This window comes from Rhinolophus ferrumequinum, chromosome 22, assembly GCF_004115265.2.
Source record: "Rhinolophus ferrumequinum isolate MPI-CBG mRhiFer1 chromosome 22, mRhiFer1_v1.p, whole genome shotgun sequence".
In the NCBI taxonomy this organism is placed as follows: Eukaryota; Metazoa; Chordata; class Mammalia; order Chiroptera; family Rhinolophidae; genus Rhinolophus; species Rhinolophus ferrumequinum.
Window position 1 is genome coordinate 28,738,609 of NC_046305.1, and position 19,358 is coordinate 28,757,966.

Below are 19,358 nucleotides of genomic sequence, written 5' to 3' on the forward strand. Positions count from 1 at the left end.
AGTGTGGCTCCCAGAACTGGACTCAGGCCAGTCATACAGTGGGAGTGTCCCCACTACTCACCCATGTGCTCAGCCTGACTCTCCTGGCAGACAGGACCCATGTGAGCAGTGCACAGCCCAAGGGGAGGCATCCATGGAGACTATCCTGGATCTGAGGATGATTGTTTTAGAGGCTCTCCTTCAGGATGCATGCAGAATAGATGCAGGGAGCCATCGAGTCCGAGCTGGAGGGAGATGGTACTTCCCTGAAGACCAGTAAGTAAGCAAGTGCTGATAAACCGAATAGGTGCTACTTCTTAATAAACGTGAAAGATCGGCTAGAGAAGTCATTAATGTTTGCAGCCAGTGTTTTTAAACAAGGCATTGGGTGCTCCTGTCTCCAATGATGAAAAAAATGTCTTTCTAACCCTTTTCTTTTGCTACACCTCCTCTCCATTCTCTCTGACATCACGTCACATGACCCCTTTATTAGTTTGTTACTTTTTTGTTTTATATTCCACATATGAGTGAAATCATATGGTTTTTGTCCTTTTCTGTCTGACTTAGTTCACTTAGCATAATACCCTCAAGATCCATCCATGCTGTTTCATGAGTTCTTTATATATTTTGGATATTAACCCCTGATTGGAAATATCATTTGCAAATATTTTCTCCCATTCTGTTGGTTGATGACTTTTGTTTGAAATAAAATGTAACAAACTAACAAAACAATACAAAACAAACTTATAGATACAGATAACAGAATGATGGTTACCAGAGAGGAAGAGGGGAGGGAAGAGCAAAATGGGTCACCATAAATATATGGTGACATATAGAAACCAGACTTTTGATGATGTGCACACAATAGAGTATACAGATATTGAATTATAGTGGTGTACATCTAAAATTTATATAATGTTATTAACCAGTGTTACATCAAGTTAAAACAAACAAACAAAAAAAAAAAACGGGAGTGAGAGTGGAAGGGTGAAGGTCAGAGTGACCGACCTTGGGCCACAGCACATGGGACCTTGTGGTCTTCAGAATATCCCTTCCCTGCGGTGAAGGTAGCCAGGAGAGCCTCCTTCTGTTTGGGTGTCAGAGTCCTTTCATAATAACCTTTGCACCATTATTTCCAGTAGGCTTGTGGTCAACCAGAATGCTCTCTAAATCTGCTTTTGCTTTTCCTTGTTTTCATTGAACAAAAGCCTCTGTACCTTTCTTTCTGTGAAAAGGACAGATATAAGAGCTGCTGACTTGAAAACCTTATTATCTACTAATCCCTAAGTATAAAAATCTCTAAGTATAAAGCACTAAATTGAAAAGGTATATACACCCCTATGTTCATTGCAGTATTATTCACAATAGGAAAGATATGGAAACAATCTAAGTTTCCATTGATAGACAAATAAATAAAGACGATGTGGGGGTGGCCAGAAGGCTCAGCTGGTTAGAGTGCGAGCTCTTAACAACAAGGTTGCCGGTTCGATTCCCACATGGGCCAGTGAACTGTGTCCTCCACAACTAGATTGAAAACAGCAGCTTAAGCTTGGAGCTGAGCTGCCGCTGGGTGGATGGTTGGCTCAGTGGTTGGAGTACAATGCTCATAACACCAAGGTCGCCGGTTCGAGTCCCACATGGGCCAGTGAGCTGTGCCCTCCACAACTAGATTGAAAAAACGACGACTTGACACCCTGGAAAAACACATTGTTCCCCAGTTAAAAAAAAAAAAAAAAAAGAAGTGGTACATATATACAATGGAATATTACTCAGCCATAAAAAATGATGAAATATTGCTATTTGCAACAGCATGGATAGATCTTGAGGGTGTTATGCTAAGTGAAATAAATCAGAAAGGGACAAAAACCTTATGATTTCACACATATATGGAATATAAAACAAAAAAATAGCAAACAAATAAACAAAACAAAAACAAACTCACTCCCTTATTTTGGCCCAGCCGCTCTAGCCTTCACTCTAGACTTCATAAACCCAGGCATGCTATCACTTCAGGACCTTTGCATCTTCTGGTCTCTGGAACACTCTTTGCCCAGACACTGCATGGATCTCTCTACTTCACTGGGTTTCTGTTCCAATGTCACCTCATCATAAGGTATTCTCTGATCGCCTTATCCAAGATGGACCCCTTCTCCCCAAGACGTCATTCTCTAGCCTTTTACTCTGCTTATCTTTCTTAATAGAACATGGCATATACTTATTTGCTTATTTATTATCTAGAATATAAACTCCATGAAGGAAGGACATTGCTTTGTTCACTGCTGACACACTAGTGCATTGAAGTGTACCAGCACATGCTGGACCCTCAATCAATACTTGTTCTTGTATGACTTCTAAAGCATCAATCCCAATGCTTATTAACACAAATATTGTTCTCACAGAAGCACTTTGAGGTTTTCAGTGGGGAGTTAATTAGTCCACCAGTTGACAATTGAGTCATCGGGGATGGAAACGTCAATTAATTCGAGCAGTGTAGATCTGTTCAAAAAAGCCCTGGTGTACCACATTACAAAACTACTGTCTCAACGTGGTCACTAAGAGTTAGCTTGTGACTCTTAGTCACAAGGGTGCATTGTGGGCCCCATCACATCAGAATGTCTCTGATCTGAGGTGGGACCCTGGGGGTGAAGGAAAGAAAGTGCGGCAGTGTGTGTGATTGATTCCCCCATACAACCATCATGGTCATTGCTAGATCCTGGGCTTTCTCTTTCACATGACTTTAGGGACTGAGGCCAGTTTTGCAGATTCACTGACCAGGAATAGGGAATGTGTCTAGGTGTCAGGTTGGGGCAACACAAGCTACCAGATTAGGTGGCTATGTGCACGTTCAGGTAGACTTGGGGAAAGGTGATGAGGGAGAAGTGGGTACAGGAAAGGTATGAAGACTAGGCAAAGTCAGGTGAACAGCAGGGAACCTCTGAGCAGAACTGGCAGTCAGGGAAATTCCAGGACTAGTCAAGTGGAAGAGTGGCGATATGAATCTGGAGGCCATTTGTGCTGACCATTTGTCCGAGGTGAAGTGACTGCCCAGGAATTGGGAAGAAGAGGGAAGATCCTTGAACAGGACTGACATCTTGGGTGAAGTGAATGAAGCCACCCTGTGAAAATATTTCAAAACCTACTCCTGTTTATTCAATGCCTGCTTTCTCTCTATTATCAAGACTTGAGTGAGGCTGCAGAGAAACATCCAATTATGCCTGGAAAGGAGTAACTATGAACCTTATCATCTACTAATCCCTAAGTATAAATTTAGTTCATCAAGATTTTTCCAGTGGCAATGCCCCAGAGCTTTTCTAGACAGAAACATTCACTGGCAGATAGTATTTTCCAAAGATGGTCACAATAATTACTTCCATCTAACATGCTCTTTTTTCAAAGTGACCTTGACCATCTTCCCATTGAGTGGTGGGGTCTTTGTCCTCTCCCCTTGAACTTGGGTAGATCTTCTGCACTTGCAACTAAAAATGAATGTTCCATATTCTAGAATGCCTCAACGATTCCCTTAATAATTTTCCTTCTGTTTAGATTTTCCTGGTTCTTCCCTCTCTTATTCTCAAGCTGAGACACTCATTCTGAGCTGAGCTGCTTTTCTTGAAGTTGTTCAAGATCTTCCTGTTAGCTCGGGCAAATTTAATATCTTTTTTTCTGGTCACTGTGCTACATGGTGAGGAGAGAATCTCAAACCCCACCCCCAGATCTTGCAGGAGGCATGATGGTCAGCAGAGATGGTGAAGATGTCTATTAAAAAGGTGTTACCTGTGAAATGGCACCCATCCCAACCATGGGATATAAACCATCCTTTGATTGTCTAAAACTGAAAATGACATAAAAGTCTTTCAGGCCAGAAAGAGAAACCCTTGCCCCTCACCTCTCACCTTTACCTATTTCTAGACCTTTTCTTATGATAATACCTTGGTCATCATGAAGCATCAGGGTCTCAAACTATAAGGGCGGGGCCTGAGGTTGAGGCTGGGACTAGGGCTGGAAGTGGATGATTCAGACATTCACGTTTAATTCAAAGGTCTAATGTCTTTTAGAGCCTGGGACCCAGGCTGGAGACAATCCTTTGGTGCTAGTTAGTTAATACTTGTATTAGTCTGCTAGGGCTGCCATAACAAGATACCACAGACTAGGTGGCTTAAACAACAGAGATTTTTCTCACAGTTCTGGAGGTTGGAAGTCCAAAATCAAGGTGTCAGCAGATCTGAGGTCTCTCTCCTTGGCTTGAAGGTGGCTTCCTTCCCTCTGTGTCCTCCCTTGGCCGTTTCCCTCTGTGTACACACATCCCTGGTATCTCTCCCTCTTCTTAGAAGGACATCAAGCATATTGGATTAGACCCCATCCCAATGACCTCATTTAACTTTAATTATCTCTTTAAAGGCCCTATTTCCAAATAGTCATATTCTGAGATATTTGGGGCTAGGACTTCAACATGAATTTTGAAGGGACAAATACAATCCATAACAATACTTCATGAACAGTGGTGGGGAATGAATGTCTGGGGTAATCACTGTCCCTGTGGGCCCTGGAGAATGTCCAGTGTCCTGGAGATGTCCAGTGTCCTTTATGGAATGTCCTGTTAGGTCCATCTCGCCCAAAGCAGAGCCAGGATATGCAATGAAGGAAGAGGGAAGGGGGAGAGTATGAAAGGTCATACCAATGTTTTCTGTCCTCCCAGTGTGATGGCTTCCAGGCTGCTCCTGGAAAGTGGGATGGAGTCTCATGGGAGGTACGAAGACCATGGTAATTTCCAGGTACCAGATATATCCCAGACCATCATGTGCCCATGCGGTGGGGTTCCTCATGATCTAGGCATCGGTTACCTCCTCCCTCACGGCAGACCCTACACAAGGGGGTTCTCTGTGTCTGGAGCCACTCCATCAGCACAGACATCCTTCTTCTTTTTTCCTGGTGAGGAGATCAGAAAGAAAGTTACTCTTCCAATGTTTGGAATCTTAACATCCTTGGCCTGGCCCAAGGTCTCTGAATCCTAATTGTCCTGGCCCCAGATCACCTCAAGCAAAAAAACCCCACACTTTTTTCCCTGGTTTTCTATGACCCTACAAGAGGTGACACTTCAAGGACACACATTCTTAATGTCTAGCCTTCCTCTGCAACTATGCTATACTATACCGTTAGCTGTAGAAAGTATAGAACATTAGAACAGGGATGGGCCCAGTTAAATGACTGGCCAGAAGCCATGGCCAGCCTGTGTGAGGCCCTTCCTCTATGCCAGGAGGTTGGGTTCTTTTTGTCCGTTCTCAGTGGCCAAAGTCACACTTTTCTGAGTCTTGAAAACATTAGACTAAGTGAAAGAAGTCAGTCACAAAGGACCACTTTGTGCATTGTCCAGAATAGACAGTAGATAGATAGAAAGTAGATTAGTGGCTGCTTAGGGTGGAGGGGAAGGGGGGATTAGGGAGTGATAGCTAAGGGGCTTGGGAGTTTCTTTTTAGGGTAATGAGAATGTTCTAAAATTGATTGTGGTGATGGATGCACAATTCTGTGAATACAATAAAAGCCATTGAATTGTATATTTTAAATGGGCGAATTGTATGGTATGTGAATTATATTTCAATAAAGCTGTTACAACAAAAAACTGCTCTTTTCCTGGCTTTTACCTTCTTACCATGAATCCTGGGGACTGTCTGGGGCAGACAGGGCCCCTGGGTGGAGTGCATCCTCAGCTGCTCTCACTCCGCCTCCCCAGGGAAAGAATATATTTTAATTTAAATATTCACCGTATTTTTTTCACCCCAGCTCCATGCTGAGTGGCTGGGCCAAGACTCTTGCCTTCTAGGACAAATCCACACTAATGAGGTCTCATGCATCCTTCTCCTTGCTGACCCACTCTCTCCACCCAGGGGCCAACAAGCCCCTTATACTCCTTGAAGCTATGCAAGTTCTGTAGCTTATCTTATACTCCTGGTCGCCTTGCCCTGTAGTAAATCTTACACTCTTTGAAGCTATGTAAGTCCTGTAAGTTTATCTAGTACTCTCTGAAGCTATGGAAAGCCTTGAAAATGCTATATAACCCCTTGGCTTTAAGTATTTGGGGTCCTTGTTAAAACCCGCTGCATCGGGCAGAGACTCGGACCCCAGCTGGCTGGAAATAAACCTCGTTGTGTGACTTGCATTATTGTGCGTGTTCTCTGTCTGTCTGAGGGGGGGACAATTCCGGACCTTAACAACAGGAGCGCCTGGCAGGTCTTGGGGGGCTGGCCATCCCTCAATACAGCAACAAACACTTGTACCATGGGCCTGAGTACTGCATCTGGGCAAGAACAGTAAAGCAGGTGTGGGTAACAGGGATGCTGGGCAGGACCCACAGCTCTGCCTCTGGGATCCACACAGGGTTAGATGTCACCTCTGATTAGACCACTCTTGTCTGGCTTCCCAATGCCCACAGGATAGAAGTTGAATTCCTTAGTCTGGTATTCAAAATCTTTCATGAAATGGTTGATGTCAGCCTCTCCAGCTGTCCCTCCTGCTGGTCCTCCTTACCTATCCTAATTAATTTCCAGTTCTCCCAAACATGTTATGCTGTTCCATGCTTTCATATGGCTAAACTGTGCACGTATACCTTTTTCTTCTTGTCCTCCTAGAAAACTCCTTGGCTTAGCTTGGACACATTGCTTGCTGCCCTGATTGTGAATCCTTCTCTTATACTCCAGGTATGGCTCTGAGCTCTCCAAGCACTCTCTCTATCCCTTGTCATAGCACTTTTCTCACGATATATCCGTCAGAAAGACTGAGCATTTAAGTCAAGCAAGAAAACATACACAGGAAAAAATGGATAGGAATGGCGGCAGCAGGGCGCACTTTCTGAGTTGTCCTCCGGATCTTATTACAAACAGGACATATAACCCATCAAAGAACTCTTTGCTCATCACACAGAACAGCTAAGAGACTCGTGGATTACTTGAAGCTAAGGATTACTTGAAGGTGCGCTAATTGAGGGAGCAGGGGAAGGAAGGAAGGGAGCGGAGTGAAAACGCCCGGCCGGTGGCGGCGGGGAAATCCCAGCCCGCAGCGGAGTCTCAGCCGGCGGCAGCGGCGAAAACTGAAAACCGCGGTGGCACCCGCAGTTCCAGGCATGCACGGGATCCCAGGGCGGAGCGGAGAGCACAGAGACCAGGAGGTGGGCTCTTTCCCTGCGTCCCACGGCTGATTTCTCCCGCTGAGAGGGCGGCTAGTGGGCCCTAGGGCGGACAAAGAACACAGACTCCATACCTGGACCCCTCCCCTGCCCCGCTTTTCCAATCCTACCCCCGCCCTTCCAGAGACTTAAACTGGCCCCTGAACTGAGGAGTAGTGTCAGATTACAGAGGAGCTGTAGTAGTGCTCAGGCTCTGGGAAGCCTGACAGGCAGCCCTGACCCAGGGAGACTGGGAAGTGTGTGATTTTGGCTGGGCTAGGAGAGAAGAGACTCCTCCACCCCCAGCCACCACCTTTTCTGGCCTGCGGGAAGAGGGTGATGCGCGGCTGGGCTGGGAGAGAGAAGACCCCTCCATCCCCAGCCCCCACCCTTTCTGGCCTGCCTGGGGCGGGGCAAGTGCAACTGGAGAGACACACCCAGAGATCAGCAGTAAGGCAGGCGCAGCTCTGGGCTTTCAGCAGCTCGGAAATCTCCCGCACGCACCCCCCCCCCCCCATATACACACACACTGAAGAAGTGCCCTAAGACTCAGGAGTATTGGACACGGGGCTGGTGGTGCTACTCTCAGTGTGCATATGGGCAGGCAAGGGCAGAAACTGCACTGACTTTGTAAAAACTATCATCCAGACCCCTCAGGCCCACGCTTTTAAGTCTGCAGTACCAAAGTCACTCTGGGCACCAGGTGACCGGCTCTGCCTGCGCAATAAGCAGGGGGCTCTTTGGTACAGCAGAGGACAACCTGGACATTGCCTGGTGGGCTTAGGCCGAGACTGTCGCTGCTTTTAGTTTTGCTTTGTTTTGTTTTGTTTTGCTTTGTCTTTATATCTTTGATATTTTGCCTGTGTCGAGTGGGGGTTATCGGGTGTTTTTGCATGTGAATGAATTTGATTTTTTTCTCTGTTGTTGTTGTTGCTGTTGTGCTTGGTGATTTGCTTTGTTCTGAAACTGCCCTGCCGGGGCCCAGCTTGAGTGGCACGGGATTCAGCATATCCAGGGGCCAACTCCAGACCAAACCGGCGTGCTGCCGGGTTTGACCTTAAGGTCACACACCCAGAGAGGGTTCTCTGCAGGCACTGGAGCCCATAGAGGCCAAACCACAGTTGGGTGGTCAACCCTCACGCAGCAGAGCGCCCTGCGGGGGGCAGAGCCAAGTCTCACAACGGGTCAACCCAGGAGTTAACCCCACCTACTCACAAGCAAAAAGCAATTAAAGATCTTCTTGAATGGGACAGTGTGCACAACACAAGAGTCACCTTTGGAGCACAAGCAGAGGAGAAGGACGACGTGGTGCGAGTCAAATATAAAGGACACATACTACATAAGATAACCTAGCAAGATCTAAGAACTCTAGGGGATCTACCTAATATATCAAAATAAACACAGAGAGTCAGCCAGAATGGGGAAACAAAGATACACGTCCCAAATAAAAGAACAGAAGAAATCTCCACAACTGGAACCAAATGAAGCAGACGTAACCAACCTTTCAGAGACAGAGTTCAGAACACTGGTGATAAGAATGTTTAAGGAGCTTAGAGAAGACATAAAGAAGGATGTAGAAATCATAACGAACAACCAGTTAGAACTAAAGAACACAATTACCGAAATTAAGAACTCACTTGAAGGAATTACCAGCAGGTTAGATGAAGCAGAGGATCGAATCAGCGACTTAGAAGACAAGGTAGCAGAGATCACCCAAACGGAACAACAGAAAGAAAAAAGAATAAAAAACAATGAGGATGGCTTAAGAGACCTCTGGGATAACATCAAGCGCAACAACATGCGCATCATAGGAATACCAGAAGGTGAAGAGAGGAAGCAAGGGATTGAGAACATATTTGAAGTAATAATGTCTGAAAACTTCCCCAACCTGATGAAGGAAACCAACATACAAGCCCAGGAAGAGCAGAGAGTTCCAAACAGGATAAACCCAAACAGGTCCACACCAAGACACATTATAGTTAAAATGGCAAAGCTTAAAGACAAAGAGAGAATCCTAAAAGCAGCAAGAGAAAGACAGAGGGTTACATACAAGGGAACTCCCATAAGACTATCAAATGATTTTTCTACAGAAACATTGAAGGCCAGGAGGGAGTGGCAGGAGATGCTCAAAGTGATGGAAAACAAAGGCCTACAACCTAGATTGCTTTATCCAGCAAGGCTATCATTTAAAGTTGATGGAGAGATAAAGAGCTTTCCAGAAAAAAATAAGCTAAAGGAATTTATTACCACCAAGCCAGCATTGCAAGAAATACTAAAAGGACTTCTGTAAATAGAAGAAAGATCAAAACAACCTAACTACAAATTTAAAAATGGCAATAACTATGTACCTATCAATAATCACTTTAAATGTAAATGGATTAAATGCTCCAATCAAAAGACATAGGGTGGCTGACTGGATAAGAAAGCAAGACCCTTGTATATGCTGTATACAAGAGACTCACCTCAGAACAAAAGACACACACAGGCTGAAAGTGAAGGGTTGGAGTAAGATATTTCATGCAAATGGAAATGAGAAAAAAGCTGGAGTTGCAATACTTATATCTGACAAAATAGACTTTAAAATGAAGAACATACTAAAAGATAAAGATGGGCACTATATAATAATAAAGGGATCGATCCGACAAGAGGACATAACCCTAGTAAACATCTATGCACCCAACATAGGAGCACCTAAATATATAAAACAGGTACTGACTGACATAAAGACAGAGATCAACAGTAACACTATCATAGTAGGGGACTTCAACACACCTCTGACCACAAGGGACAGGTCTTCCAGACAGAAAATCAATATGGAAACAACAGCCTTAAATGATACATTGGACCACTTGGATTTAATCGATATTTTCAGAACATTTCACCCCAATGCTGCAAAATACACGTTTTTCTCAAGCGCACATGGAACATTTTCCAAGATAGACCATATGTTAAGCCACAAAACAAGTCTTGATAAATTTAAGAAAATTGAAATCATACCAATTGTCTTCTCTGATCACAATGCTATGAAATTAGAAATGAACTACAGGAAAAAAACTGGAAGACACACCAATTCATGGAGGCTGAATAACTTATTACTAGATAATGAATGGGTCAAGCAGGAGATCAAAGAAGAAATCAAAAGATATCTCGAGACAAACAAAAATGAAAACACGACAACCCAAAATCTATGGGATGCTGCAAAAGCAGTCCTAAGAGGGAAATTCATAGCTTTGCAGGCCTACCTAAAGAAACAAGAAACATCACTAATCAACAGTTTATCTTCACATTTAAGGGATTTGGAAAAAGAACAGCAAAATAAGCCCAAAGGGAGCACAAGGAAGGAGATAATAAAGATCAGAGCAGAAATAAATGAAATAGAAACCAGAAAAACAATACAAAAGATCAATGAATCCAAGACTTGGTTCTTAGAGAAGATAAACAAAATCGACAAACCTTTAGCCAGACTCATTAAAAAAAAGAGAGAGAGGACCCAAATTAATAAAATCAGAAATGAAAGAGGAGAAGTGACAATGGACACCGCAGAAATACAAAAGTTTTAAGAAGTTACTATGAGCAACTATATGTCAACAAATTTGACAATTTGGAAGAAATGGACAATTTTCTAGAGGCGTACAACCTTCCAAGGCTAACTCAGGAAGAAACAGAAAACCTGAATAGACTGATTACCACCACGGAAATTGAATCAGTAATCAACAATCTCCCAACAAACAAAAGCCCTGGACCAGATGGCTTTACAGGTGAATTTTACAAAACGTTCAAAAAAGAATTATCACCTATTCTCCTCAAGCTCTTCCAAAAAATCCAGAAGGAAGGAAGACTCCCAAACACTTTTTACAAAGCCACTATCACCCTGATCCCAAAATCAGACAAAGACACCACAGAAAAAGAAAACTACAGGCCGATATCTCTAATGAATATAGATGCAAAAATCCCCAACAAAATATTAGTGAACAGAATTCAGCAATACATTAAAAAGATCATATACTATGATCAAGTGGGATTCATCCCTGGTATGCAAGGGTGGTTCAACATCCACAAATCAATTAATGTGATACACCACATTAACAAAATGAAAAATAAAAATCACATGATCATTATCAGTAGATGCAGAAAAAGCATTTGATAAAATCCAACAGCCGTTTATGATAAAAACCCTTAAGAAAGTGGGAATAGGGGGATCATATCTCAACATAATAAAAGCCATATATGACAAACCCACAGCTATCATCATACTCAATGGGGAAAAGCTAAAACCATTCCCCCTAAGATCAGGAACAAAGCAAGGTTGCCCACTATCTCCGCTTCTATTCAACTTAGTGCTGGAAGTTCTAGCCACAGCAATCAGACAAGAAAAAGAAATAAAAGGCATCCAAATCGGTAAGGAGGAAGTAAAATTATCATTATATGCAGATGATATGATACTATATATATAGAACCCTAAAGACTCCACCAAGAAGCTATTAGAGCTGATAGATGAATTTAGTAAAGTAGCAGGATACAAAATTAATATTCAGAAATCAGTTGCATTTGTATATACCAATAATAAAACATCAGAAGGAGAAATTAAAAAAACAATCCCATTTACAATCGCTCCAAAAACTATAAAATACCTGGGAATAAATTTAATCACAGAATTAAAAGATCTGTACTCAGAAAATTATAAGACACTGAAGAAAGGAATGAAGGAAGATATAAATAGATGGAAACACATATCATGTTCATGGATAGGAAGAATTAATATAGTTAAAATGTCCATACTGCCTAAGGCAATATACATATTGAACGCAATTCCTATCAAACTACCAACGTCGTTTTTCACAGAAATAGAACATATAATCCTAAAATTTATATGGGACCATAAAAGACCCCGAATAGCAAAGGCAATCTTGAGAAATAAGAACAAAGTGGGAGGTATAACAATACCTGACTTCAAATTATACTACAAGGCTACAGTAATCAAAACAGCATGGTACTGGCATAAAAACAGACACATAGATCAATGGAACAGAATAGAGAGTCCAGAAATAAATCCACGCCTATATGGCCATTTAACCTACGACAATGGAAGCAAGAATGTACGATGGAGTAAAGACAGTCCATTCAATAAATGGTGCTGGGAAACCTGGACAGACACATGCAAAAAAATGAAGCTGGACCACCTCCTTAAACCATATACAAAAATAAATTCAAAATGGCTTAAAGACTTAAATGTAAGATCTGAAACCATAAAATACCTAGAAGAAAATATAGGAAGAAACTTCTCAGACATTACCCGGAGTAAGATTTTTACTGATATATCCCCTCGCTCGAGGGAAGTAAGAGAAAAAATAAACATGTGGGATTATATCAAACTAAAAAGTTTTTTCACAGCAAAGGAAACCATCAATAAAACAAAAAGGGATCCTACTGAATGGAAAAAGATATTTGCCAATGACATATCTGATAAGGGATTAATATCACAAATCTATGAAAAACTCACTCAACTCAACTCCAAAAAAACAAACGACCCAATTAAAAAATGGGCAGAGGACTTGAAGAGACATTTTTCTAAAAAGGACATACAGATGGCAAACAGACATATGAAGAAATGCTCAACCTCACTAACCATCAGAGAAATGCAAATAAAAAGCACAATGAGATACCACCTCACCCCAGTCAAAATGGCTATCATCAATAAATCAACAAACAACAAGTGCTGGCGCGGATGTGGAGAAAGGGAACGCTTGTGCACTGTTGGTGCGATTGCAGATTGGTGCAGCCACTATGGAAAACAGTATGGAGGTATCTCAAAAATCTGAAAATGGAACTACCCTATGATCCAGTAATTCCACTCCTTGGTATCTATCCGGAGAAATCCAAAACTCCAATTCAAAAATCTTTATGCATTCCTATGTTTATTGCAGCTCTATACACAATAGCTAAGACATGGAAACAACCAAAATGCCCATCGGTAGATGACTGGATTAAGAAACTGTGGTACATTTACACAATGGAGTATTACGCAGCCATAAAGAAGAAAGAAATCTTACCATTTGCAACAACATGGATGGACCTAGAGAACATTATGTTAAGTGAAATAAGTCAGACAGAGAAAGATAAGTACCATGTGATCTCACTTATATGCGGTATCTAAAGAAAAGAATAAGTGAATGAACTAATCAGAAACAGTTTTGGAGACAAAGAGGAAAAACTGAGGGTTGCTAGATGGGCAGGGGGGGTGGGGGTAAGGGGGAAGGTGAGGGGATTAGAAAACAATCAGTAACCACAAGATGGCCACGGGGTTTGAAAATTAATCTGGGGAACGTAATTTAGTGGTTACCAGAGGGTAAGGGGGTTGGGGGGTGGGAGATGAGGGTAAGGGGGATCAAATATATGGTGATGGAAGGAGAACTGACTCTGGGTGGTGAACACACAATGTAATTTATAGATGATGTGATACAGAATTGTACCTGAAATCTATGTAATTTTACTAACAATTGTCACCCCCAATAAATTTTAAAAATAATAAAAAAAATAATTAAAAAAAAAAAAAAGAAAACATACACATTCCTGGACTTTTGGAGTTTAGAGTTTGGTGAGGAAGACAGATACTGATAAGTGATTATGAATAATTAAGAAAATAATTACAGTGGTACAAAATGCTGTGAAAGAGGTGACCAGGGTGTAGTGGCTATGTCTTGTTCTCTCCATAACCTTCACTCTCGAGGTGCTCAGCTGCCCGGGCCAATGACAAGTTGGTATTCTGGTGCTCTAGGCTGTGGCTTCCCTTTCCTATATATGTTGATGATTAAATCCTGAGTTTCTGTGGCAATGGGGACCAGCAGGAGAGAATTTTGGTGACGACAACAAGAGGACTCAGTGTCTGACAACATTCCAAAGTCAAGCAGAGCAAAACCTCATTAATGCCAGCCCAATCTGCTGGGATTTGTGATATGAAAAAAGAAAAGATTTGCCAGGCACACTAATAGTATAAAAAAGGATTATAGGGAGGGATATTTACTATTTAAGAGGACAAGTTGCTTCCAAACACGATGGGCACAGTAGAATCACCCATTGACATTTCTAGTAACTGATCTGCTAATTCAAATTCTTTTTATCTATTGTCAAAGCAGAGCTCCTAAGGATTGCTTTGTGCAGTTAATTGTAACCATGCTAAGTATTGGAAGCAATAAAACAACAATTACCTTAAAATCTGTAATCAGATGCTGAGAACAAGGCATTTTAGAACTTAGTGGTATGGGTGCTAAGTGGTATGGGTAATACTGCATGTATTATCGCATTCAATGTCCTCATTTTATATGTGCAACAGCTGAGACTAAGAACAAGGGAGAGGCTCCCGAGCTGCCTGTATGGTTGTATAGGTTATTCACTGCGCAGGGCATTGGCTAAGGTGGGTAAGAGGTAAGGGTAGGGGTGCTGAAATTCAGTTAGCACTCTGCTTGTTAAGCTGGTTCAGGCTGCATGAAACCAGAAAGACACCCATCTAATTGCACATCAGTACCCTGAGTGGCACACCCAAGGACAGCTAGTTATCGGTCTCCGTGGGGTCTCTCTCTCCTCCCAATTTGCTACTGACTTTCTCTCCCTCATTGTTTCTCTCTTCCTAGCTGTCACCCCTACTCTTCATTTTTAAATTTGGATCTTTTCCTCCTCTCAACAAATTTCTGAGGTTTTACTGAAATAGTGTTTTGGGGTCACTCACACATCTTTTCCAAGCTATTAGGTAGCTAGATGAGAGATAGAAAGTCATTTTTTTCTTGACCAGCAAAAATATAGTGGAGGTGAAGGTGGAGGTGATGTGGAGCTGGTGGAGGTGATGGTGGTGGAGGTGATGGTGGTAGAGGTGATGATGGTGTTGGAGGTGGAGGTAAAGTTGCTGGAAAGAAAGACCCTTCCAGTCCCTAGTGAATTCAGCCACCCCAGCCGAGGTGCTGAATGCAGCTGTGTGAATGACCCTAGCAAACCCATATGGAGCAGAAGGTCTGCCTGGCTGAGCCAGGCCAACACAGAGAATTGTGAGAAATAAGAATAGTTTTGTTTAGCCAGTAAGTTTTGGGATAGTGTGTTCTGCAACAATGAATGACTGAAAGAACCCATGACTGTTATATAGTATAGTAAGAATCTCTAAATACATCTAAAAGAGCTCTTTTAAGAAATATAACATAAAATTCTATACTTTTAACTATAGTTGAATTATAATTTAATTTTTAATAAAAATATTGTGTCATAGTTTAATTGGCAATATTTTTTCCTTTTTAGTATAAAAGGCAGCTAAAATAATGGCATGTCATAATCTGATACTTTTGAACTGATAAGAATAGGCCAGCTTCTGTCCTAGATGCTTTCCCAAGCATCACTGTACTTCACTGTTATGGACATCTATGTGGTAATATCACGATGCCCATTTTACAAATGAAAAGGTGAGTGTCAGGGAGCTAAACATTGTGTCCAAGGCTATTGAGCCAAGAAAAGACCAAGTTGGAGCTCAGACAAGGATTGCAGGAGGCAGAGCTGGGCTGCTGCAGATAGGAGCTCACCAGAAAGAACCTGAGAAATTTTCTTAGATGTGGCTGCAGGAGTAACTGGCCTCTGAATCAGCCATGAAGTCAGAGGCCTGAGGTTTCTGGAACCCACTTCTCCCAGCTCCCAGGACTCAGGATACCTTTCTAGGGCTTTGTTGGGGGGGAGGCAGGGCAGAGAGCCAGTGTCAGGTGTACTCACCATACACCTTGAGTTGCAGGATCTGGGTCCAGGTCCGATCGCCCGTGTCCACCAGCAACACAGAGAAGTTGCCGCTGTCTCCAGACTCCAGTGGTCAGAGGTCCAGACTCAGGTTGCTGTGCAGTTGGGCTCGGCCCAGGAAACGGGAGTGGTACAGAGTCTCCAGGGAACCCTGGAAATATGTGGCCAGGAGCTCCTCTGAAGGCCATAGAGATCTCCAGGTCACTTTGTGGACGTGGAAGCCAGAGAGGCACTCTGCCACTAGCAGCAATGAGCCCCCTACCTGTCCCTGCACTTGGGCACCAGTATTTGCAATGGGAAGGAAAGCTGCAAGAACAGAGCCCCATCATTTTGCCTGCCCTGAGCTCTTCCTTTGTCTTCTGTACGCAGCTGAGCTGCTATGAAGCAAATTAGAGCCCCCCTCCCCACACTCCCTCCATCCAAGTTGAGGGTGCACTGTGCCAGGGGCTGGGAATAAAACAGTAAGAAAGATAATTTGGTACCTGTACTCATGGAGCTCACAGAAAAAGCCAGCTTCTTAAGCAAGCAATTAAAATATACTAAGTACCATGATGGGGAAAAAGGGGTGCCCTAGTAGAACATAGGCAGGCAGGGTGATAGGGTGACTTCACCTGCCCTTGAGGGGCTTAGAGAAGACATGGTTAATCTGAAGCCCAAAGGAGGAATGGAATCAGCCAGGCCAAGCAAAAAGCTGCCTGGAGCGGGAATGGGAAGTGTTACAAGCAGAGGGAACAGTGCCTATAAAGGCCTGGAGGGTGAGAAAGCATGGTGCACAGGGAACTGAAAGTAGTTCTCGCAGGCGGAGTAAGAAATTGCTACTGCAGAGTTGGAGGGAGCCAGATCATGCAGGGCCCTGAAAGTGACATTGGAGTTTGGGCTTTATCCTTAAAGCAATGGGGACCTTTGGATAGGTTTTAAGTAAGAGAGTAACAAGATTAGATGCATGTTAGAAAGATCAGTCCAGCAAAGGGGCAGAGGATGCATTGTAGGTGGGGCAAGACTGAGGCTGCTTCTATTAATCCAAAGGAGAGTGATGGAAACTTGTGTGGAGGGGGAGTAACTGGGATGGGGAGAGGTGGCAGGAACCGAGAGAGATTAAGATGCATGATCAGTGGGATCTGGTAACAGACTGGATCTGAGGAGTGAAGGAGAAAGGAGTCAAGGATGGCTACCAGGTCCTTGGGACCTACTGGGTGGCATTCCCTGTGATCCAGAACAGAAAGAGAAACAGAATTTTGGGGGGGGGGGGAAGATGGCAGGATGCTGAGTTTTGCTGAAAACATATTGGGTTTGAGGTTATGTGGGTGACATCTCTGCTTGAAGTGTCCCCTCCCTCCTTCTCTGGCAAATTTCTGCTCATCCTTGAAGCATTAAGTTCCCCTGACCTCCCCCATTCATCTTCAGAGGTTACACACTTGTTCTCTGTTTTCTCACAGGGGCCTGGGATCACTGCTGTGAATGCCTTACTCTATTGTTAGCGCCTGTTTAAGAGTCAGCATCTCCCACTAGGCTGTGAGTTTCTCTTTTCATCTTTGCACTCCCTTTGCCCACCACCATTCAGGAGGAGGATATAGGAGAAGCTCAGTAAATTTTACTGAATGAATGGCAGAATTTACTGACTTACCGTGTGCCTGGCACAGTGGTGGTCACAGGTATACAGAGCAAAATAAAAGCAGACATGGAACATACTCAAGTGCTGGGAGTTTGGTTAAGGAGACGTGTTCTGGATGGTCACTTAGCCAGCCACTGATAACTCCAGCCCCTCATCTGCTTCATTGCCCTCCCTAGCCCAAATCAACTCAGGCCTGACTGGAGATGGCTTCAGGGTAAATGCAGAGTGGAGATACAACATAGAGAGGAAATAGCACTGGATGTCAGTCAAGGCTATGTTCTATTCTGTCCTGCTCTGCCCCAATGAGCTATATCATCTTTATCTATCACCCTCCCTGTATGGACTTCCAATGTCCCATTAGTAAAACAAAGGGATGCCCCAAATCAGTTGCACTCATCTCATTTACCATTAAGAGCCTTTTAGAAAAATTATTTTTGCTTCCCATGTCCAAAGATTTGAAAAATTTGTGAATCGAACAGATTCCTTTTTTTGAGAGATTTCCTTCACATGTTTAGGAATGTTGAAATCTGCAGAGCCTTTGGAGCCCTGAAGGCCAGGGACCCAGAAGAGACACTGGACAAAGTCATCTCAGAGTCACTGTGAGTCTGATGTAAACAAAGGTGTCTTTGTCTTTGCCACACCCCACCACTCCTATCCCCTGGTTTTGTAGTGTTGACGCCTGTCACACTGAGCACTTGTTAATCATGGAAGGGAAATCAGACACAGGCAGGATGGAGGGACCGCCTAGTGCTGAAGAGACCGGATGGGTCTGCATCCCAACATCACACCATTATCAGCTACGCCACATCCACATGTGCTATATTTAACTTTCTCTTGCCTCTTCTCTCTACTCAGTATCCACCTCCCCTTACACAGACTTCAGGAAGGATGTCAGCTTTCCCACAGGCTGTTGGAAAAACATCCTTAGATTGTAAGAGCCCTACTCTGCCCTGCCCTTTCCTTCTCTCCCCAGACTGTATTTAGAATTCCCATGTGTTAACATTGCCAGATCCTTACCATTCTCACTACCATCTCTTTCCAAACCACTGTTTTAACTGCCCTGGGCCACAAAACAGCTTGAGTCTCATGGACATGGATACTCCCAGTGCTGCTGCCTCCTTCCACCCAGGACACCCTGCATCTCTTTGCCTCTGCCTAGCTTTCAAAGTTGCTCCAAAACTTGCTTCAGTCTTTCCTACCCCTCCTCAGCTCCTGGGTTCTCACTTGGTATGGGGAGCCCTGCCTAGATGTCTAGTGAGAGGCACGAGGTGAGGTTTCAGTTTTCTGAGGACAGGCCACTCACCTGCTCCACTTACCTGCCCAGAGATACAGACTCCACAGGGACCACATGGTCATCCTTCTCTGGAGAGGCAGGCAAACTCCCTGGACAACCTAAATCTTAAACATCCCATGTCAAGTGGATGCATGGAAGGAGCTGTGGTCCTTCTGGACAGTCCCATGTTCAGAATGAGGAATCTTGACTCCGAACAAGATGCCCTGAAAGTGAAAATATTCAGACTAAAGTGGAAGTTGGCTGCAGGCCTTTCTGGCTTTTTCAGGAGCTATTTCTTGTAAGTCAGCCTCTTTCACATGCCTTTGGTTGGCCATGAAATCACAGGCAACAAGGGCCTCCACACAAGCCCACATCCTCCCCTCTGACTCTCGCCAGGTGTTCCTGCATCCCACCCACACACCATAGCTGTCTGTCTTTCCAGTTGCAGCCACAGAGAGCCCTCTAAATTGCAGTTTCCATTGTCATTTCTTCTCTGCTTTTTTTTTTTTTGACATATAATATTATATTACTCTCAGGTATACAACATAGTGATTAGACATATGCATACCTTACAA

The 19,358-nt window shown here is 43.4% G+C and overlaps 1 protein-coding gene across 1 annotated transcript; it reads right to left on the reverse strand.

Moving 5' to 3' along the window:
- Positions 1-4,648: 4,648 nt before the first annotated feature.
- Positions 4,649-18,959, reverse strand: SLAMF8 (SLAM family member 8). Its single transcript, XM_033093437.1, is given in 4 exon segments — positions 4,649-4,697; positions 6,181-6,271; positions 15,878-16,075; positions 18,827-18,959. Coding segments are annotated over 4 exon segments (378 nt in total). The 5' UTR covers positions 18,867-18,959.
- Between the last annotated feature and the right edge of the window lie 399 nt (positions 18,960-19,358).